At 34.8% G+C, this 24215-nt stretch overlaps 3 protein-coding genes and 1 long non-coding RNA gene across 23 annotated transcripts in view; 2 read left to right on the forward strand and 2 right to left on the reverse strand.

The window, feature by feature from the left end:
- The window catches only part of LOC118265576 (spore coat protein T-like), an 86812-nt gene that overhangs the window by 45851 nt on the left and 16746 nt on the right, over nucleotides 1-24215 (forward strand). For 7 of the 19 annotated variants that reach the window (XR_007707353.1, XM_050706120.1, XM_050706117.1 and 4 more), the window contains one exon: nucleotides 17164-18578. Coding sequence is in view for 17 of the 19 variants with exons in the window: in XM_050706120.1 (XP_050562077.1) it covers nucleotides 17382-18332 (951 nt within the window). In the remaining 2 variants the exon portion in view is untranslated. Of the gene's footprint in view, nucleotides 1-14666; nucleotides 14820-15197; nucleotides 15279-17163; nucleotides 18579-20761; nucleotides 20856-21180; nucleotides 21262-21495; nucleotides 21551-24215 lie in introns of those variants that run through there. The other 12 variants (XM_050706141.1, XM_050706140.1, XM_050706137.1 and 9 more) reach the window with 5 other exon arrangements.
- On the reverse strand, nucleotides 4119-7718 carry LOC118281422 (uncharacterized). The gene has a single exon (XM_050706099.1). It carries the CDS (start codon nucleotides 7716-7718, stop codon nucleotides 4218-4220), a length of 3501 nt encoding a protein of 1166 aa, XP_050562056.1. The 3' UTR covers nucleotides 4119-4217.
- LOC118281466 (uncharacterized) lies at nucleotides 7779-9172 on the reverse strand. The gene is made up of 2 exons (XM_050706148.1): nucleotides 8661-9172; nucleotides 7779-8447 (listed from the first exon to the last, which is right to left on the reverse strand). Coding segments are annotated over exons 1-2 (504 nt in total). The 5' UTR covers nucleotides 8663-9172; the 3' UTR covers nucleotides 7779-7945.
- LOC118267877 (uncharacterized) lies at nucleotides 9504-10546 on the forward strand. Of its 2 annotated transcripts, XR_007707358.1 has the most exons (3): nucleotides 9504-9731; nucleotides 9955-10043; nucleotides 10125-10546. It is a non-coding gene; the product is annotated as an uncharacterized LOC118267877 (long non-coding RNA). The 2 variants fall into 2 exon arrangements; XR_007707357.1 differs by having other exon boundaries at nucleotides 9504-10043.

Below are 24215 nucleotides of genomic sequence, written 5' to 3' on the forward strand. Positions count from 1 at the left end.
TATGATCCTGTTTATTTTATTTCTTGATTATACCAAAAATTCTTTAAAAAATTTAAACATAGATGTCCACAATTGAAGGGGTGATCACGTTGTATATTTTCATAATTATATTGAATGTTAGAACCTACATATTTTATAAATTCCCTTGGAGGTTTAAGATTTCCATAACTGTCGAAATACTCAACATAATCATTATATTTTGCATAGGCTACCCAATGAGAACCAGGATTTTTAGAACTATCTAAATTAATAACTCCACATTCTTTTTTATTAGGATATTTAGGGAGCTCATCTCTCATAAAGACACCTCTAAAATAAGGAATTCTATTTCCGTACTTTAAAATGTCAAAGTTAGTTAAGGCCCGTTTGGGTAGCCGATTTATTAGTTTTTTTCTTTTGATACAAAAATTCCAAGTCCGCCTTTATGTGGTTTAAGGTGTAGTCCTTTCCCAATACATAGAGCTTCCATTTTTTCATTGTGTCTCTTCGATTCTTCATACAGCTTTTTAGCCATTTTGAATTCATTTATGGTTTTAGCAATACCAGCTGCACCGCCTGCTAAAGCCCCCGCCGCTGATAATCCCGCAAAAATAGGAATCAAAGGTAGTACTCCGCCAGTTTTTGGAATAGGAATAATACGAGGGAGCTTAATCGATGAATCATCAGCTAATTCTCTGGTAGCGGCAATAGCTAATTCTATAGCCATTTTCTTGGTCTTAGGTTTTAATTTTTTTATGTGTCTTTTTGCTTTTGTAATAACAGATTTTAATTTACTTTTTAACCCTTTTCCAGGTGTAATTTTTGGAGAATGCTTTTTGTTCAAACCAGAACCAGTTTTAATTTTTGCCGACATAGCCTTACTTACTAAGCGTGCCGCGAGTTTTTCACCTATACTGGCATCGGAAGCAACCGCTCGCTGTTTCGCCATTTTTAACAAAATTAAATCAGCCTTATGTCGATCCTTTAAGTTTGATGACTTGTGATATGCAATATCGTGATCTTTGCAATATTCGTCCAACTTATTTATACCTTTATCTCCTTGTGTAAGTCTTTTTATTAATTTAGTACCAGGACCACAGTAATTATATCCTGGTAAATGTAATTCAAATGGTATATTATTAATAAGCCAATTGAGAAGACTACTCTCTCCAAAACACATTATAAGACTGATGATTCTGCTTTGAATACTGTAATAAATAGTTACGTGATTCGAGTTTTATAATATTACATTCGATTTATCAATCCAACTGCTTTCAGCTGAAGATAGACCTAACCATTTTACTAAAACCCTGTTACCTTTTCTTCTAAGAACTTTCTCGACTAGATATACATTGGGATGTTTTGTTTTTTGAAGTTCTTGTGTATAAAATGCACCTAAAATAGGCTGACCTCTGATAGTATCTTCGATTAAGTAAGTTATAGGAGTTGTATTTTGTATTTTACGAATTTTAAATATTTCTGTTGACCAGTTGGGAGTATAACCTTTTTCAAATGTTCCTTTGTATTTACTGATACGTACATAATCACCTACTTTGTACTTGCTTTTTAAATTATCATTTTTTAACAATTTTATATACCTTTCTAATATCAGTTTTTTATTAATATTGTTCACATTAGCAGGGATTTCATTAATAGTGCGATGGTGAGTGTGATTGTATTTGTAAATAACATCATTGAGGGTATTATTTACCCAATTGTAATTGCCTTTTAAACTAAATTCTTTATAGACTTTCGATTTCAATGTTCTGATAAATCGTTCAACTATTGAAGCCTTTTTTGTTGAGAAAGTTGAATAATGGTTAATATGATACGATTTCATAAGCTTCTGAAATTTGTTATTATAAAATTCTGCTCCATTATCTGTTTGCAGATTTTTAGGAACACGTCCTTTATCTAACAAAGTTTTGAAAGAGTTACACATATCTTCTTTGGTTTTACTTCTCATAGGAAAGGCCCAAGCATATTTCGAAAATGTATCAATGACAGCAAGAATATATCTGTAATTTTTATTTTCTTTTGAAATTGATTGCATATCAATTAAGTCTGCTTGCCACAAGTCGTCTATATCTTTCATGATAACACGTCTTCGTGGATAGTTCACCCTCGCATTTTTATGAATTTCGTTTACCACGTCAGCTTTACTCATGTTCACAATTTAGTATATTTGCCTTGAATTCAGCTAAAATACTGAATAAAAAGCATGTTAATATGACTATTTATTATTTAATTATGCCAGCTTCTTTTAATTCTTCGATTATTGATAAAATTTCATTATCATGGTTTGTATTACCGGCATCTCGCGAAGCAATTAATAGTTTCAATCTGTCAACCAGTTCGTTAGGATCATCCCAATATACCAAGTCAGTGTTATTTTTGTATTTCTTTAGGGTTGGTAAGCTTCTTCCAAATTTAGTGACAACATTATTGTTTAACGTTTCAGAAAACAATGGTTTGATTATTTCACGATATTTTATACCTTTATCGCCTCTTATTTGCCCATTGGGATTAAAATCTCTCTTATGTGCATTTGTATAATGCAACATATCTTTATAGACAAGTTTATCTTTGCTCGATATTAGTTTCAAATCAGGTTTTCTTCGAAGTAAAAGTTCTTTTAAACCAGGGGTTAAATTGTAGCTTTTGTCACCAATTTTAATTAAAACGACATTGTCATCATTCACACTATCTATTTTAGAAAATGAAACTATTGAATTACCCATTAGTAATTTTTTGTTTGCACTCCTTATTCCAAATGGTATATTTACCCCATCATAAATATCATGGATATCACGACCCTCTAATGATATTTCTAAATCATCCACTAATTCCGTCTGGGACTTTACTAATTAAAAAAAAAACTAAATATATTTTCATAATAGAGACTTTTTAACGATCTGTATAGGATTCGGTTGTGGATCGTAGCATTCTTCAAACTTCGTTGATGAACTAGTATTAATGTCATCCAATTCCATGTCTTCAAAATTAGAGTGTGTATTTTCAAAAGTTTGTATTTTCTCTATTGTCTTATTCGAATCAACAAGGGTTTTAAGGGGATCTGTGACAGGTTTTAACATTTTATCAAGTGACAAATTCATTGAGTGTTCCTGGTTTTTCATTTGTTTTATTTTATTCTTTATGGAGTCTACAGACTTCATTAATTCTATTTTAATATTTTTCTCCATGTTATATTATATATAACAACTACGTTCAGCTAAAGAACAAGTTATACTGAATTTGATTTGGCATGTTAATTACTTATATGTAAAACAGTCAGTCAAATTTAAAAAATATATCAAAATTCTGTCGGTATCTTCCATTATTTAGTGACGATTCTTTATTAATAAGTAGAAAATTATAAGGTTTACTCCAAACAGTTCGACAAATATTCTTGAATTCTTTCCACTGTAAATCAGAACTAACATGCTCTTCATAAATGTGTTTTAAATTCACATCATCTTGCTTGAATATAATAAGAAAATTAACATTGTCACGTAATAATTGTTTTGGAATTTTTGAATAGGTTTGAGATAAATAGAAACAATCTATTTGTTTATGTCTACCCATACAGAAATAATTTCGGATATTTACTTGATTTTCACACGCAACATCATCAAAAATGAATACAGAATTTGTTAAAGCTTCACTCGGAGAAATGACATCTTTATCATCATTAAACTCGTAGAAATTAACCTGTGGTACTCTTTTCAATACTTCAGTCAAGAAACGGTATTTAGGTTGAAAAGAAGTTTTAGAGTAAAGATACAGATTTCTAAATTTGAGCCCATTTTCATGCAGCAGTAAACTAATCATAACATTCGTTTTACCACAGTTCGATGGACCACATATTATACAGCGAATGGTATTCGGTAATAAAGCGCTATGTCTGATATGGTGAACGGAGTCATTTAATCTTATATTATTAACACTGAGGGATATGGGTTGCTTGATCAACTTCATCTTACCTATTAATTCAAAAACTACTTAACAGACACATATATACTTGTTTTATTTTGTTATATTAAGTCAAACAGGTGTTGAGTACAAGATTCTCATTGCAAAATGATGATTGTTATAGGTTTCAGGATTTATATAAGTCTGTAGGAAATAAAAGTCAAATATAAACCAAATGTATAGTTTATTAGGCAAATCTTATCTTTATTTAAGATACAACTATATATTTTGAATCATAGCAGTATACATTGTATAATACAAAATTTCTAGCATATGTAATCACAATGACCCCAAGGTAATGTATCTATTTGATTTGGTTGAACTAATCTTTTATCATCTATTCTATTTAAAATTACTTTATTAACTGCCTGTGAATACAGTACATGTTTGCTTGATTTAATCATATTCATCTTACATTTAAAAGTAATATTCTTAAATAAAACTTTCTTATAGTTAGATATTTTTAAACTTTTTGTAATTGGCCTTGATACACCTTTAGCTTTATTAATCTGTGTTTTCAGTGATTTAATACAATACAGTTTTGCTCTCAATCCAATAAATTCGGTTATTACATCACCACCTAATTCATCTTTAAACAAGCCGGGAATTTTATCGTTTAACTTTCGTATACAATAAGGATTATTAATGTCAAAATTACTAGTATCAAATTTCAATATATTATCATTCAAATCTTTATAAAAGTTTTGTGTATGTATTAAGTATAATAAACTGTCAGTATCGGTATAACACAGTTTTGCATTGTCACCGTACTTTTTTTTAATAAAGTCATAATGGAAATTATACATATGTTGTTTAGCATATTCCAGTACGGCAAAGCCAACATATATGGGTCTATCTAAAACAAGTTTTTCAGGATCCAATTGAATTGCAAGAAAATCTTCACTAAAAACACTAATACTTTTTAAGTTTGGTTTTGCAATTAGTTTCTCAGCACATAATGTTTTATTTGTTCTATTCTTATTATCATTCCACTTAGTCACCAGTTTAACATCAACCTGTTTTCGTTTATTTTCAATAGTTTTTCCAAATATTGAATTATTCAAAAGTTTAAAGAAATCTCTTTCAAATGATGTTTTAGCTGATTGACGTAATTGAGTATTTAAGTCTATATATTTTTTTAAAAAGTTTTCTTGTTTAAATTGGAGTATCCGATGAATTTTTTTTAAAATAAGTCCATGTCTAATACATTCTTTTAAATATATATAATGTATAACATAGTTGTACTTGTCATACAAGTTCGCGATTAACTTTTCTGTTTTCCCTCCTATGGGTATGAACTTTTCCGGAGCGAAAGGCAAATCTTTGTGTAAATTATGTAAATTATCTGGATACATCATGTCAACTTCTAAAATGTAACCGTACTCAGCATCGTCAGGAATATCAAACAAACAAAAATTGGCCATTTCGAAACTTGTCATGAATTTAAAATCTGATATAGGTAATTTTTTAGTCATTGCATATCCATAAAGATTGTTACAGTCAAGATATACTAAATATGACGACGGTCTAGAATCATCAAAATGAGGGAGGTAAATGTTATTGGCTTTAGCATATCGGTGAGAGCACTGTGCTAGTCCACCACGTATTCCTTTTTCTATCATCTTATAAATTTCTAAATCATGAATCAACTCGAGTTGAACACCCGTGTAAAGGAGCATGGCGTCCCAACTTAAACCAGGTGAACTTACATAGTGTGCAGGATCGAGATTATAATGCTGTAGACATATTTTTCTAAAATTTTCAAATATATCGCATAATAATAATACGTCACTTTTTAAATATAAATCAGTATATTCACCAAGACTACTAATATTAAAGTAATTCCAAACGGTTTGCGCATGTTCATACTCGCTATCAGTTATATGTTTCATTTGCAAACTATTGTAAAAACAATGTTTTGGTGGAAGTTGTGTCTCATTATATTTCTGCCATGAATCAATATATTCATATGGATATATACCCTTCCTTCGTATTAACTCGAATTTTTTGTCATCAGGAAAATGTGATTTTAAATTTAAGAAATCACTGTCTGTTAAACTTTTACTCAGATTATCGAGACTTGTGCTAAGAAACTGGAATGAATCTATGAATTTAATTTGCAAAGGTTTATAACATTTATCAGTTTCAATAATTTTTGTAAAGGATAAATATTTTTCTTTTGTTTTTGGAATTATTTTTATTTCACCATCATATTTAGACAATTCCTTGATAAATATATGGGAATCATAGCCAGATAAATTATGAAATATGACAGGTATGAATGGACAGACTTTATAAATTAAATTACAGTGTGAGTGAGCTGCACCTCTATATTCTGATGTAATATGATCATGATCTTGCACTTTGTCATCAAATAATAAATTTTTACAAATATGACATCTACTTGCACTACGATAATTATTCATTTGTTCTGGAGTCATAGGTTTCATAGCTTTTTTAGTAATCAAAACCTTATGTATTGATTTTGTTTCTTCAATTAATTTTTTGACAAACACTTGTACACAGTCTGTCCCTGTGTAAGTAACAAATTTATTTAAACTAGTGTCATGTGAACAACATACATAATATGCAAAACATGAAGGCAGGTGTAATTTATTTTTTATAGTATTTTTATTAGTATTTTCTTCATCATAATTGCATAATAGACTTTCAAAATCCGCGTATATAACAAAATTGATTTTTTGCTGTCTCTCAAAATGCTTAAATTGTAACGTGCTGTTTTTGTCTGGTAATAATGTTATAATTTTAGAACAGGCATGAGAGTGGAATTTCATTTCACTAGTAAAAAATTGCAAACATGTCTCACATAAATACATTCGACCTTTATGACGGGAAACTTGACGTCTCACTAAGCGTAAAAGATCTTTGATCAAACAATAATGAGCTCTGTCATTTTTCTCGAAATACAATAAATTAATATGCTTATCTTTCTTAAAATTTGTCACATAAAGAGGACCAGTTACAGTGTAATGTTGATCCAATCCGTAAATATTAATACTTAAATTACTGTTATTCTTTTCAAACAACCTGATGTCTTTGGCGGATGGTGGGAATGACATCCCTTTTATATTAAATATCGAATTAAAATGCGGATAAGAGCTTGTCCTACAGACATTGTTTTTGACTGGAAATAATCCTGCTAAGATGCTCCATAAAAAACAATATTCATCGTTATTGTAGACATTTATACAGCTCTTCGTATTTTTAATAACAACGGGTAGTTCTATATAAGATCCACCTCTCATGGGAGAATACTTATTTATATTTATTTCTAAATGACTTAGTGATGTGAATGACCATCCCGATTCACAGTGCTCAAATTCAGTTAATTTCATCTTAAAAGTTTCTCTCATATTTAAATAAATCTGATCAAAATCAGTACTCTTATAAATAACTTCGTATTTTGTATTAAATGACTTCAGCTGCTGCTCACCTGATTTAGGTAAAACAAAGTAAGCAAACAGCTCAAAGTTAACTTTAATACATGTATGTTTTAATAATGATAACTCAATTAATTTATAAACATCGTCTCGTTTTCCATCTAAGAACGCCTCCGGCAGGAGGTACTCGTCTTCTATAGATGGGTTTAAGCGATATGTCATTATTCTGTTTTTAAATGCTGTAGCTATTATATCAATATGTTCAAACTTTGACTTTATCAAACAATTCGATTTATGGATATTAGTTCGTTTATGATATCTGAATTCAGGTTTCGGTATCTCTGTTTTACATTTATCACAATACATATAACTTGATGGTGAATCAGTAGAGGGTGATTTCACTGAAAAGAAAAATGATACATACTATAAGATATACATACATTTAATTAAACAAAACTACATTTAAAATACATAGTTGTCTTAGGTTAATTAGTAAATACAGTTTAATGATTATACAGGTCCATATAAATGATTAATTGAGAGTTATGATTACGTACTTCATTATCTATTCTTTATTATACAGCTGTTTAATTCTACTGGTACGAGCTTATAAAAGTAGGTGTACGGTTTTTAAATTCTTTCCTTGTCTCCTTTATGAATGCATTTAAATGCCTCCAGGACTCGGTGTCCGAATTAGTTTTATTTTTGATAGTTATAACGGAGTGCCGCCATCGATTGACTGGTGGTACCCGCTCGATTTCGTCACTATTATAAACTTTTAGCTCAATATAAAAAGCCCCAGTTTTCTCTTCATCAATTTGTCGTGAGAAACCGTTAGCTAGCCTACGCGTAACATAGGAATAGATAGGTGCTGCTTTTTTACCGACGCTGTGATCCAGTTCGTCATCGTCGCTATCCGTGCCGAAGAGATCACGCACCGTAGCTCTCGACTTAGTCTTCTTACTAGCGGTAGGCTGGCTACCCGATGCCTTCTCTGCAGTCTTCCGCTTCTTTTTACTGGTCTTGACTGGGACTGGAGCGTCAACTATTGACTCATCTGAAGACGGGAACAACTGATCGGCCATTTGCGTGGACCTGAAAGTAAAGTAAAGTTTATTAAATAAACAGTATTAGTATTTTATTATTAAGTGGATAAATAATTGTTTTGTATGTTTTATTATATTACTCAATTAATGAATGATTGAATAGTAGAATGATCGAGTAGTAGAATAATCGAATAGTAGAATGATTGGACAATAGCGTAATTGTATAATAGATAATAAGGTTATGTAAACCAAGGTTACTTACATCTTGTAGATCTGGTAGATACTGGTAATCTCGTAGGTAGTCAGTGATTCTACTAGCCCTTGTAGAAATGTATTGCAATCGAACTTCAACTGCTACCCTCTTAAATAGTGGTAAATCTACGTCATATTATCCCAAATATGAAAAATGGCACGTGTAATCAAAATGCTGTGTCAGTTGACTGCATCCAAATACGATAGTTTACATTGTCTTCAATATTGTAATACTACACGGTTACAAGTCACAAAATAGATAAGTATAGAAGGCCAGCTCCCTATATTGAGCAATAATGCAACGAACATAAAAGCGAAGCGCGGGCACTGGCTCACGACTTGCCATGGATCCATGCAACTGATGTACGTACCCGTCTATGTTTACGTGCATCTGTCGTCACTCGTTGTATGGAGCCAACCTTCTGTGCCTATCTCTTTTGTGGTTACAATAAGTTTAGCTTACTGTAAAAATTTTTACCCGACTGCGTCAAGCAAAAGACAGTGATGTTTTCATAAACTTTTATTTTAGAGAGAGATATAGATATATTTAATATATAAAATACTTTTTTATAGAAGTACTGATTCATCAATAATTTTAAATCTTTTTGAAGGTGTAAACCACACCACATAAGATTAAGTGAATCGATATATATCGATTCACTCAATCTTGTATTCGATCCCAGCAGATAGATGTACCGACACTTCTTTATAAGTAAATTAATAACTAATAAAAATATTACCTTCTTTTTTCAGGTGATATAAAAATTATAACTATGAAAAATGTTTAATAATAGCGGGCAAAGCCAGGCGTAACAATAGTATATCGATATTGCTATTTCGTTTTGATGTTTTGATCCATCCCTTAAAAAGAATTACAACTTACATTGCAAAGTTGTTGGGCACGTGTTGAGATGTTTTCAATTTCATCACACCATTTTCGTATAGGATGTAATACCTAGCAAAAACGTACGATTTTGAACTCTATAGATTACAATTAAATTATATATAAAGAGAAAAATTATTTAAAATCTAATCTGATTTCACACCTGACTGTTGCAGCTGTCTTTATCGTGTAATATCGGTAAGTTTTAATATTATTTCTCAGTATTTTATCCAACAATTAAAAAACATTACCAACATTATTATCAGACGGTACAATCATTATTTAATATGTCTAGTACATAAGTCAATATTTATTTCTACATAACACTATGTTTTAATCATAGTTGTTTTTATTTTTATTTATCTTTTTGAGATAAAATAATAGTAAATGAAATATTAATTTAGAGTGTTTTTTTTTCTAGGTATTTAACAAAGTCTAGACGTAGAATTGAATATGTCACGCTCACCTTCCTACAGTCCTGTTTTAGATAACATTGACCAACAACGTAACGTAAGTATCTAAACGACTATCGATGTTAACAATGAATTCTATTTAATAACGCAATTAAAATCATGCATATTTTTATTTCAGAATTTGATAGAGAGCTCAGATCCAGTTTTTAATCCATTTTACTATGCTCAAGACCGAGAGAGCTGGTACGCCGAAGTGTCGGCACAGGCATGTGAGGAGAGTAGACAGCAAGAAATAGAAAAGGAAAAATTAAAGAAGAAAAAAAATAAATCAAAATCTTTTAAAAACAAATCCTTTGTCATGCGTAAAGAGTCCGGGACCGTTCGCCGAATAATAAAAATAATTGTACATGATGTGGATGGTCGTCATATGGACGAAATAGACAGTGATCCAGATAGTGCAAGCGTCAATATACAATATTTAGTGCGAAGCGATATTGATGAAATCATGAGTGAAACTGAGTATTTAGTTACTAAAATAGTTAAAAAGTTAAGTTCAACTTCATGTAATTGATATTTAAAATATAATCATTCTAAATATTATTTGCTTTTTATTTCTACGTCATAAAATTTTAAGTAAATAGATCATTCCTGTAGAAGTAGATAGGGTGCTATACCTTGATAAGGTCTAACATATCAAGACATACATATATACATACATACATCATTTTACATACCAAGCTATATCTGTGTAACCGTGTTTATATTTTACTAATAGAAAACTATACTTAGTTATACTTGTTTCGAATCAGGACCAAACCCAGGACCTCCCTAGTTTTAATAATGATATTTGTGTACCTTGTTTGTGGAAATGACATAAATAAGTTATCGCATCACTGACGTATATCGTAAGCTTTATATAAGACGACATCGGAGAACGTATAACCGCATTCAATTATTTGCACTGCAATGTGCTGAATAGATGATATTGAATTATCGAATACACAATTGAATACTGAATGGATAAGTTGTATTAGCACAGATACACACTTGCTCATTACACGTATACAGGTGCGTCGCAGAATACATACCTTAATATTAATTTCATGAATAATTAAATCATTGCACCTATTTTCGAATATATGAATGATGGTTGAAATTGAGTGTTTCTGGATCTAATCTCGGAACCCCTATTTTCGAATATGTGAATGATAGTTGAAATTGGGTGTTTCTGGATCCCATCTGATCCAGAAACCCCAATTTCAACCTACTCCCTGGTACCAGGTCTTAGCATGTCCTACAAGTTTGGGCAGGGCATAGTGAACCGTTTGACGGTCATTCCAATTATAGATCTCCGCGCATTCGTCTACTTTACTTATCCACATCTCTATGGTCTGTTCTCGAGAAAGCGGATCAAAATCAGGAAGAACATTCTTTAGCACGGGAAACGATTCACGATCCCTGCCCTTAAAAATATTAACAAATTCTTCAAAGAACTTAGCAGGCTCGACCCTTGGCCGCTGGGAACCTGGGTTCTCATTGTCACTTTCGAGGGGGCTACGAATAATTCTGGACGGGGAAAACTGCTGTCGGTGGCTGCCAGCGACATCATGTGATATCACGTTGCGGCTACGTTGTCTCTTCACCTCTTGTTCTAACAGGCATAGCCTCTCACGCAACTCATCATTCTCATCGTTCCGTTTACGAGTACCACTGCGACTTCGTCGATTGGCTTCTCTGCGAGAATGACTACGGCTATGACGGCTGCTTCTAGGTCTACTGCGACTGCGACTGCGTTGCTGATTTCCACCATATATTTCCCGTCTGCGACTGGGTCTATTCTTAAGTAAGTTACGGTTTGTATTCTGGTTCTGATATGATAACTCACGGTTACTGTGGTGGCTACGTTGGATACTGTGGGTGCGGTGACGGCTTCGGCTTCGGCTTCGGCTTCGATCTTTACTTCCATGTTCGTGCCTCACGCGGCTCCGGCTTCGTCGCATACCACCGCTGTTCCCTGCATCACGTTCGACTCCCATTGTTGGTAGTATTGGGCTCCCAGGGAGCAAAGGTGTTCGAAGTCTACGACTTCGACACTGTTTCTCACCAGAGCTACCTCGTTCCATTATCTTAGATGTTGACTTGTGGGCGTAGCAAAACAATATATTTTGCTGTTATCCCACTTCTGAGCTGAAAAACGCTCAGAAGGATGGGGTTCTTGAGTTAAACACAAATTTTCACAAAGTAGGTAGTTTATTTTATTTTACTGCACAAAAATATCGGCGAGTCTCTCAACAACAAGACAATTCGAAAATCCCACCAAAATGGCGAATGGCGGGCCGAGACAGTGTTGCAACGTTCGAAAACTGAATCGATTTATGAGTCGATTTAAATTATAATAAATACTATCATCGGGTTTTAAGAATATTGCTATTTGATAGATTAGTGTTTAAACTAAAAATAATAAGATGAATTAGTAATGAATATAAATATGATAGGTGATAAAATTAATGACTGTTACATAAGATTATACAAGAGCCGAAACTTGGTAATAATCCCATCAAAATTGCAAATTGCAATGAGATTAAATAAATTAGGTAGCTATAGAGTAAACATTGATAGCTTTGTAACCTCTATTACTATTGAATTAGGGTATAATGTATACCATCCCAATTTCAATCTACAAAATAATCGAACGAATATCACTAACCAATATCCATTTTATACCTGAACCATTTCCTATTTGCGCCAAATTATCAGCTAACGAGGCACTAACCAGTTGATTTTTTTTTTTTTTATGAGACTTGCCGGCAATCGAGCAGACGTATTACCTGATGGTAAGCAATCGCCGCCGCCCATGGACACTTGAAACACCAGAGGCTTTACATGTGCGTTACCGGCTTTTTGGGAGTTAGGAATTTAAGGGTTGTTGTTCGGGAATGGGGATGGGGAAGATTGGGAAGGGGGGAATTGGGCCTCCGGTAACCTCACTCACACAACGAAACACAACGCAAGCTTTGTTTCAAGTCGGTTTTCTGTGAGGCCGTGGTATCACTCCGGTCGAGCCGACCCATTCGTGCCGAAGCATGGCTCTCCCACACTTGTGATTTACATTAACTGGCTAAATAACTTCACACCGTTAGTTTTATTTAGCAATCAGTTTCGAATACTACACGTGGGGTCGACCATTTGCAATCCATTACACTTAAATACAATCAACAGAATAATTTTAATTCTATTCTTTACTAAATTAACCCGCGGCTTCGCATCCGTTGTATAGTTTTAAAGACCATTTTGCATAATGTATGCTTCGCAAATAATATAAGCTTTTAAAAAAGGTATTTTGTACGCTTTAATAAACGTATAAAATTCCCAGAACCATAATCTAGAGGCTAACTTTTAAGCAGATGAGTCTTATGTAAATTCGCGGAGGTAATTGTATTAGACAAAAATCCAGACTCCGCCTAAGTACTGAGAACTTTTGATAAATCGAAAATACCTATTCTCTTTTAACAATAAACGTATTTCTCGTGTGTCGTGGGTGCGTTTACAAATATAATAATTTCATATACACATGACGCTCAGACCCAAAGCAACAGTTTTTGGATCACACAAAGAGCTGCTAGGTATATGAACTAATAAATCTTACTGCCTAAGGTCAAGTGATAAATTGTATTAAAATAAAGTACTGATAACAAATACGTAGAAACCCAATTTGTAATTAAACAGAGATAACTTGTATCATGAATAAAATTATAATGTTATAAATACTATTTTTTTTAAGAAACCTTAATCCACACTAGGTTTGTCTTCTGTATAGTCCGGTCAAATTAGACATTTAACCCACGACAAATTCACATCTAGCTAAAAATTGGTACAAATTTTCAAATCACAATTACAAATTTTCAAATCACAATTATAAACATTGTGTCAAAAGTCCCAATTGGTCCCGTTTAAGGAAAACATTTTAGCGGGGTAAGAAGGTCCAATAAATGTGTATTTCGCGATTCTTGAAAACGGTAAGTTTTATCGCAAAATTACTTCTGACGTAAATGCTAGATCAGGAAATTTCCTATTAAAAGGTATCAATATTTTTACATCACACAAAGAGTTGCTCCGTGCAGGAATCAAACCCGCTACCCGATGTGCCGCAGTCGGCCCAGCCACCGCACCAACCGCGCCCAGCCACCGCACCAACCGTGCCGTCGTGCAGCCCAAAGTAAGTCTGTCTGTCCGTCTCTTTGTTTCGCTTAAATCAGTGCAACAGCAGGAAAATCATCAAATTCATCATACCTTATGTGAGGCGAGAGGGAGTGTCAGACTCTTGACTACCATCAGCAGGCCTTCCTTGACGCAATCCCTGAAGACCAGAGCATCTGTTGGCGTGACAGGGACATGGGGAGGATCATTATTTAACGTACTCCGTCTCCTCCATAACTGCTTCACTGTAAATGAAGCCGACTTGAACCAGTGCCAGGCGCGAGAAGTTGCTTCTCTGAGTACACGGCGGCGCTCAGACCAAGCAACACAAGCTACGAGTACCTCTATGCTCCATCGATACCGAGGCGTTTATTATATTGAATCTCAAGTTTCCGAAGGGGTTCAAAAAATGAAACTAGGTTTATCATTAAGTGATAATTTTATTATTAAATATAGGTATACTAAATAAATTGGTCACATATGTATAGCAGTTATCAATCTGGAAATCCCGCCGACGTCCGAATTATCTTGTTGTTTTCGTGGCTCGTATCTAGACTGCTAAATAAAAGTGAACCCAATTCACTTCAGAGCACAGTCAACTTTGAGATCTAGAGAGCAAACATGTTCCTGAACAAAACTTGCGTCGTTCTCCTCGTCGCTTTCTTGGGGACCTCATGTAAGTAAATATTTATTGAAATTTTTCATTGTGTTTGTTTAAATTATATTTTCTTTGATCACCATCATTATTAACAGCCTATGAGAGTCCACTACTTGACTATGGGTCTCTTCTGGTCTACTTGACTATAGCCATCCCACTACTACACATTAACACAAAAACCGATGCCCAGCCGGATTTGCGAGTCAAGCGCAATAGTATATCGCGACCCGCTCGGAGTTAAAGTGTGGCTAACGGTGTGGCTTTCAGTGAGTAAGAGTTCACTCCTTCTCGCCTCACCCAGTGCCGAAGAAATCATTCGATGATTTTCCCCCTCACTATTCTAAGTACTACAATAATTGATATTCGTGACATTGAAAATCATTGTTTTTTCTGCAGGGTTTACGGGAGTTGTTTCTGCGAGTCCGCGGCCGCAAGAGCCGCGTGTGGATCAAAATCCGAATCAGGGGTCACCTAAAGGTAAATTTTAGTTAATTTTAAAAATGTGATAGTTAATAACCTTGTTACTACTAAGTTATACAGCGTGTAACAAAATACCCATATACATCAAGAAGCAATGAAGAATACAGGTTGAATAGAATCTCTATACAAAGTTTCAGCTTAAAATACGTTTAAAAAAATTGGAACCAAATACTTGGTGTAGCATGGTTCTTGATTTTATAAATCATACAAACGTGTCACAACACTACAAGGGTCCCTCGTTAATTACGAAACATTTCTTCTGTAAATGTGATCGCCTAGTACCTATCTACCTAATTTTAATTTGCATGAAAAATAAAGACATTGTGCTTGACATAAGGTCAGTAATAGCTCCGGTATGAAGTATCATCCCATCCTCGATAAGTTCTATCCTACCAGCCAGTTGTGTTAAGTACCAAAGTTGCGAGTTGGCGTCAGAGTTTCGCCAAGAAGATTTTTTTATGGTATAATCCGGTAAGCGAGCAGGTGGATCACCTGATGGTAAACAATCGCTCCCGCCCATGGACACCCGAAAAGCCAGAAGTGTTACAAGTGCGTTGTTATCCTTTTGGGGATTAAGAATTTAAAGGTTATTGGGGAAGCCGCAGTATCACTCCGGTCAATCGGTCCATTCGTACCGAAGCATTGCTCTCCCACAAAAACTCAACCACACTTGAAGTAAATTCACTCTGAGTGTTATTATACCTCTGTTATGTGTAACTTGTAAACTGAAATAGTATATTAATAAACTAGCTTCCGCCCGCGACTCCGTCCGCGCGGATGTCGGTCTCGCGTGGAAGTTTTATTTCTCCATTTTGAGTAACTCTGACAATGACATCTTATAAATATCTATCTATTGATTGGACCCAAATACGGCGAGGCCCATAATAATTAAGGAGATCCCTCTATTGAGCTACTGCTGTTGAGCTCGCGTTCTGTAGAATAAAACTGAAAAATAAAGATTTTTTGTACGTATTTTTCAAGGATAAAAAGTATCATATTTTATGCCCAGGATAGTAAGGTATAATTATACCAAGTTTCATCGAAATCAAAAAGACAGACAAAAAAAATCACATATTTGGGTTTGGTATCGATCCAGTAACACCCCCTGCTAATTATTTTTTCAATATTTTCAATGTACAGAATTGACCCTTGTACAGATTTATTCTAATATGAATGAATGAATGAATGAATGAATGTGTTATAAACGTAAGAGTAGATAAATATAATCAGAAAGCTCCGACCTGCTAAGCGATCGGGAGTTATACGTGTTATTGTGAGTCAACCATAAGATATAGACATTTGCTGTCGTGGAATATTTTTTTAACAATTTTAAGAACATTTCATTCATCACATATTTGGGTTTGGTGTCGATCCAGTAACACCCCCTGCTATTTATTTTTTCAATATTTTCAATGTACAGAATTGACCTTTCTACAGATTTATTATATGTATAGATATACAACGTGTAACAAAAAGGGGGTATACATATCAATTGCACGGTTTCTAGATAACATAACAAACGATACGGGAAGAGTTTTTTAAACTCATGTTTTCATGGTACCAAGTTATGATTTTTTCCAATCGCGCCGCCGCGCGAATAAAAATTAGGTAGACAGGGACTAGGCGATCAGATTGACAGAAGAAATGTTTCGTAATATTAGCGAGTGATCCCTGTAGTGTTGTGACACGTTTGTATGATTTGAAATCAAGAACCATGCGATACCAAGTATTTGGTACAAATTTTTTTTAAACGTATTTTAAGCTGAAACTTTGTGTAGAGATTCTATTCAACCTGTATTCATCAGGGCTTCTTGATGTATATGGGTATTTTGTTACACGTTGTATATATTACTGTCAATAAAATTATTTGTGTCTTCTACAGGAGGGTCCGGGTACCACGCACCTCCGCAGTACCAACCACAGCCGTACTACCCACCTCCTCAGTATTACCCACCGCAGCCACAAGCACCTCAGACACAGCCTACAATCTTTAAAACGTGGGATGATATACGTACATACATACATAACCAGAGGCGTACATACATAAACATAACATAAAGACAGGCGTGAGCCTGTCTCCCATGGGGGTAGGCAGAGACAATGAAACGCCAATTGCCACGGTTCTTACACACTTCTTTCGCTTCATCAACAGTCATCAGTCTTTTCATGCATGCTCGTCGGTTAAAGGTACTTTTAATTTGGCCCTTTTTTAATATATCGCCAATCTGGTCGCTATATGTCCGTCTGGGGCGCCCTCTACCGACGGTCCCACTCATATTTGCCTTGTATACTTCTTTCGTAAATCTGTTTTCATCCATCCTTTCTACATGTCCAAACCATCGTAACATTCCCCTTTCAATCCTTGTCACTACATCGTCTTTCAAACCACACTTTTCTCTAACAACACTATTTTTTACTCGATCACTCAGTTTTACTCCACACATACTTCTCAAGGCTCTCATTTCCACCGCATTAATCCTGCTTTCATGCTTCTTCTGCCACACCCATGATTCACTACCATACATAAGTGTAGGTGCTAGTACACGCTGTATTACCGCAAGTCGAGCTTTGCTGGATATAATTTTACTCGACATTACAGAGTGTAAAGCACCATTGACACTATTTCCCGCTTTCACTCTCCTTTCAATATCTCCCTTACACTTTCCATCTCTCGTAAATAAAGAACCTAGGTACACAAACTCATTCACTTGTTCCAATTTTTCATCACCTATCATTACCTGGCATTCTGTTACTAATTCATTCCTTTCTATCACCAACACTTTCGTCTTGTTCACATTGACTTTCATACCTTTCCTTTCAAAAGCATCATTCATCACAGTGATCATTCGTTGTAGTTCTTCGGCCGATGAGGCAATAAGTACCTGGTCGTCGGCGTACAACAATGTTTTGATTACTGTGTCACTCATTCTTAACCCACACTCACCTACTTTCAAATCGTTCAAACAACTGTCCATGAATAAGTTGAACAGCCAAGGAGATGCTACACAGCCCTGTCTAACACCCCGATTAATGCCAAACCACTCCGTGTAGTCCCCATTTATCCTGACACAAGCACTCGAGTCCTTATATAAGGATTTAAGTCCTTATATAAAAATATGGGATGATATATATAATGAATTATATAATGGTAACTGCTGTTTAATTTTAAGGAGCTCCTAAGCTGACATACTTGGCACTTAGCGATATTCTGGATTTTTTGTGAACGTATAAATAATATCCAAATGTAAAGATTTTGCCAAGAATTTCCTAAAAATATAATTATGTTAAATTGATAAATGCTTGTTTTTATTTTATTAACCAATTTAATTGAATGTATGTTGTATGGTGTATTGTAGCTAATGAGTTGAAAGTGGAACTTAATACGCTGCGGGCAATCTTGAATCAACTTTTTAAGTATGTATTAGCTAACTTGCGAACCGCATGTAATAGATTGTGAGCCTATTGGCATAGATACACGGGACAATACAAAAAAATACACACAATATTGCACCTTACTGCTACAAGTTCTAAGGTCTAAATATAACATACATGTATACATATACTAGTGAAAGTAGGTTATAAATCTCGACTCAGAAATATTGTTTGAATTCGGGTAAAGGTTAAGAGTATTGCAATCCCTTCCCTCCAATCAACATTTATGAGTTACGAGGGAAAAGAAAAACAAAAATGTTTAAGAATAATAAGATATGGGTAGGAAAGCCATATATTGTATTCATTCTGGTTCAGTATTTATCCTTTTTTGCTAAGTCGGAGTATCAGGGAATCAGGTGTATCTGCTAGTTTTTTGGTAATAGAATTCAAGGAATTGACGAGTAATTTAAAATCAACACAAGTAAGTAATGGAAGAAGAATATTTTTTTTACAGGGGTCCTTTCTCTTTTCTTTACTGCCTTTATTTTTTTTTCAGTCAGTAGATATCCCCAAACCTAATGAAAAATATTATGCTGAAAACTGCATCAAAATCAGTTTCGCCAAACGTGAGATAATTGTACGCAAACATACATACATAAAATAATACATACATTACATTTTAAAGTTTAAGGTGTATTGTAGCTAATGAGTTGAGAAACAAACCTATGTATGTATTGTTTACAAAACTCATTATCACTAAATAAGTGGGTAGACACATCTCAAATGTCATGTAATTTCTTGTAGTGAAGAAATAGCCCTGGTAGCTATCCACAACACAATACAGGTAAGAATCAACTATTAGTTGGTAGAAATTATTAGCCTGTATCATAGCTGAGGAGCTAAGAAACAGACCTATGTACTGTTCGCAAAACTCATTAACTCACAACACTTAGTATGTGTAGGTAGACATTGCACAATCCCAAGGGATTTTTATAGTAAAGAAAGAACCCTGGTAGCTATCCACAGTACTGGTTATGGTAAGAAACAGCCCTCAAGACTGTCCACAATACCGTTTAGCATTGTCTATGAATTGGAAACGGTACCTGTTTGTGACGGTAGGTACCTACTTATATCAATCACAAGGAAAAATAACGTAAAATTTTTCAATACTAACCATTTTTAGTTGATTACGTTGAATCCTCTCCCGATGAATCTGATGAACTGGACAAAATACGCAATCTACGGCGTCTTTTTGGGTTTTCATCGAGTGTGTAACGACGTAATTCCTCTTCAATGTTTTTCAACTTTTTGAGTGAATTACCAAAATTTTTATCTAATATCTTCCTCATTATCAACTCTACTGGTCTACAAATTATGTCTGCAGTAATTTTGCGATAAAACTTACCGTTTTCAAGAAAATCGCGCAAGACCCATTTTTGGACCTTCTTACCCCGCTACTGTTTTTCCTTAAACGGGATCAATTGGGACTTTTGACACAATGTTTATAATTGTGATTTGAAGGTTTGTACCAATTTTCAGCTAGGAGTGAATTTGTCGTGAGTTTGCTGATTTTTTGGTCTCATTTGACCGGACTGGTATCGTGGGTGCGTTTACAAACATACAATTTCACACTCCCTGTGTCTGACTCTTGATTACCATCAGCAGGCCTTCCTTGACACAATCCCTGAAGACCAGAGCATCCGTTGGCGTGACAGGGACATGGGGAGGATCATTATTTAACATACTCCGTCTCCTCCATAACTGCTTCACTGTAAGTGGAGCCGACTTGAACCAGTGCCAGGCGCGAGAAGTCGCTTCTCTGAGTACACGGCGGCGCTCAGACCAAGCAGCACAAGCTACGAGTACCTCTATGCTCCATCGATACCGAGGCGTTTATTATATTGAATCTCAAATTTCCGAAGGGGTACAAAAAATGAAACTAGGTTTATCATTAAGTAATAATTTATTATTAAATATAGGTATACTAAATAAATTGCACGTCACATATGTATAGCAGTTATCACTCTGGATATCCCGCCGACGTCCGAATTATCTTGTTGTTTTCGTGGCTCGTATCTAGACTGCTAAATAAAAGTGAACCCAATGAACTTCAGAGCACAGTCAACTTTGAGATCTAGAGAGCAAACATGTTCCTGAACAAAACTTGCGTCGTTCTCCTCGTCGCTTTCTTGGGGACCTCATGTAAGTAAATATTTATTTTAATTTTTCATTGTGTTTGTTTAAATTTTATTTTCTTTGATCACCATCATTATTAACAGCCTATGAGAGTCCACTACTACACATTAACAAAAAAACCGATGCCCAGCCGGATTTGCGAGTCAAGCGCAATAGTATATCGCGGCCCGCTCGGCAAAAGTTGAAACGGTGTGGCTTTCAGTCAGTAAGAGTCCACTCCTTCTCGCCTCACCCAGTGCCGAAGAAATCATTCGATGATTTTCCCCCTCACTATTCTAAGTATTACAATAACTGATATTCGTGACATTGAAAATCATTGTTTTTTCTGCAGGGTTTACGGGAGATGTTTCTGCGAGTCCGCGGCCGCAAGAGCCGTATGTGGATCAAAATCCGAATCAGGTGTCACCTTATGGTAAATTTTAGTTAATTTTAAAAATGTGATAGTTAATAACCAAAAGGCTTGTAACTACTAAGTTATACAGTGTGTAACAAAATACCCATATACATCAAGAAGCAATGAAGAACACAGGTTGAATAGAATCTCTACACAAAGTTTCAGCTTAAAATACGTTTAAAAAAATTTTGGTTCCAAACACTTGGTGTAGCATGGTTCTTGATTTTATAAATCACATTGTGTCTTCTACAGGAGGGTCCGGGTACCACGCACCTCCGCAGTACCAACCGCAGTACCAACCACAGCCGTACTACCCACAGCCGCAGTACTACCCACAGCCGTACTACCCCCTCCTCAGTATTACCCACCGCAGCCACAAGCACCTCAAAGACCTCCACTCATAAAAACATGGGATGGTATCACTGACTGGGCGCAGAATTTCGTTCAAAGTGGTTTGGGGCAAAACCCTCTGAACGGTTGACAATAACTTTTTAAATTGTCAATTGAAGAGTAGGCCCATTTTCACCAACTGCTGTTTAATTTTAAGGAGCTCCTAAACTAACATAGGTGACACTTCGCGATATTCTGGATTTTTTGTGAACTTTATTATTTTTGACTTGTGAACTTTATATTAGATTTTTTACTTAATTATTTATACACAATATCCAAATGTAAAGATAAGAGGCCAGGAATTTCCTAAAAATATAATTATGTGAAATTGATAAATGCTTGTTTTTATTTTATTAACCAATTTAAGAATGTATGTTGTATGGTGTATTGTAGCTAATGAGTTGAAAATGGAACTTAATCCGCTGAAGGCAATCATGAATTAACTTTTTAAGTATGTATTAGCTAAACTGTGAACCGCATGTAATAGATTGTGAGCCTATTGGTATAGGTACACGGGACAATGCTAAAAAATACACACAATATTGCACTTTACTGCTACAAGTTCTAGGGTCTAAATATAACATACATGTACTGTATATACTAGTGAAAGTAGGTTATAAATCTCGACTCAGAAATATTGTTTGAATTCGGGTAAAGTTAAGAGTATTGCAATCCCTTCCCTCCAATCAACATTTATGAGTTAGAGGGAAAAGAAAAACAAAAATGTTTAAGAATAATAAGATATGGGTAGGAAAGCCATATATTGTATTTATTCTGGTTCAGTATTTATCCTTTTTGCCAAGTCCAAGTTTGGGAATCAGGTGTATCAGCTAGTTTTTTGGTAATAGAATTCAAGGAATTGACGAGTAATTTAAAATCAACTCAAGTAAGTAATGGAAGTAGAATAAGTTTTTTTGAAAGGGGTCCTTTCTCTTTTCTTTACTGCCTTTATTTTTTTCAGTCAGTAGATATCCCTAAATCTAATGAAAAATATTATACTACAGCATCAAAATCAGTTTCGCCAAACGTGAGATAATTGTATGCAAACATACAATAATACATACATTACATTTTAAAGTTTAGGGTGTATTGTAGCTAATGAATTGAGAAACAAACCTATGTATGTATTGTTTACAAAACTCATTATCACTAAATAAGTGGGTAGACACTTCTCAAATCTCATGTAATTTCTTGTAGTGAAGAAATAGCCTTGGTAGATATCCACACACAATACAGGTAAGAATCAACTCTTAGCTGGTAGAAATTATTAGCCTGTATCATAGCTGAGGAGCTAAGAAACAGACCTATGTACTGTTCATAAAACTCATTAACAATATGTGTAGGTAGACATTGCACAATCCCAAAGGATTTTTATAGTAAAGAAATAGTCCTGGTAGCTATCCACAGTACTAGTTATAGTAAGAAACAGCCCTTAACAATACCGTTTAGCATTGTCCATGAATTGGAAACGTTTGTGACGGTAGGCTACTTATATCAATCACAAGGAAAAATAACGTAAAATTTTTCAATACTAACCATTTTTAGTTGATTACGTTGAATCCTCTCCCGATGAATCTGATGAACTGGACAAAATACGCAAACTACGGCGTCTTTTTGGGTTTTCATCGAGTTTGTGACGACGTAATTCCTCTTCAATGTTTTTCAACTTTTTGAGTAAATTACCAAAATTTTTATCTAATATCTTCCTTATTATCAACTCTACTGATCTACAAATTATGTCTGGAAGTAATTTTGCGATAAAACTTACCGTTTTCAAGAAAATCGCGCAATCCCCATTTTTGGACCTTCTTACCCCGCTAATGTGTTTTCTTTAAATGGGACCAATTAGGACTTTTGACACAATGTTCATAATTTTCAGCTAGGACTAAATTTGTCGTGAGTTTGCTGATTTTTTGGTCTAATTTGACCGGACTGGTATCGTGGGTGCGTTTACAAACATACACATGACACCCAGACCCGAAACAACATTTGTGGATCACACAAAGTGTTGCTCCGTCCGGGAATCGAACCCGCTACCCGATGTACGGCAGTCGGTTGCCCAGCCACCGCACCAACCGTGCAGTCGTGCAGCCCAAAGTAAGTCTGTCTGTGTGTCTTTTTGTCTGTCTCTTTGTTTCACCTTAATCAGTGCAACAATTTAGGAAAATCATTAACTCTCTCTCACCCTGTGCGAGGCGAGAGGGAGTGTCAGACTCTTGACTACCATCAGCAGGCCTTCCTTGACGCAATCCCTGAAGACCAGAGCATCCGTTGGCGTGACAGGGACATGGGGAGGATCATTATTTAACATACTCCGTCTCCTCCATAACTGCTTCACTGTAAATGGAGCCGACTTGATCCAGTGGCAGGCGCGAGAAGTCGCTTCTCTGAGTACACGGCGGCGCTCAGACCAAGCAACACAAGCTACGAGTACCTCTATGCTCCATCGATACCGAGGCGTTTATTATATTGAATCTCAAGTTTCCGAAGGGATACAAAAAATGAAACTAGGTTTATCATTAAGTAATAATTTTATTATTAAAAATAGGTATACTAAATAAATTGGTCACATATATATAGCA

The sequence above is a fragment of the Spodoptera frugiperda genome, chromosome 28 (assembly GCF_023101765.2).
Source record: "Spodoptera frugiperda isolate SF20-4 chromosome 28, AGI-APGP_CSIRO_Sfru_2.0, whole genome shotgun sequence".
NCBI lineage: Eukaryota > Metazoa > Arthropoda > Insecta > Lepidoptera > Noctuidae > Spodoptera > Spodoptera frugiperda.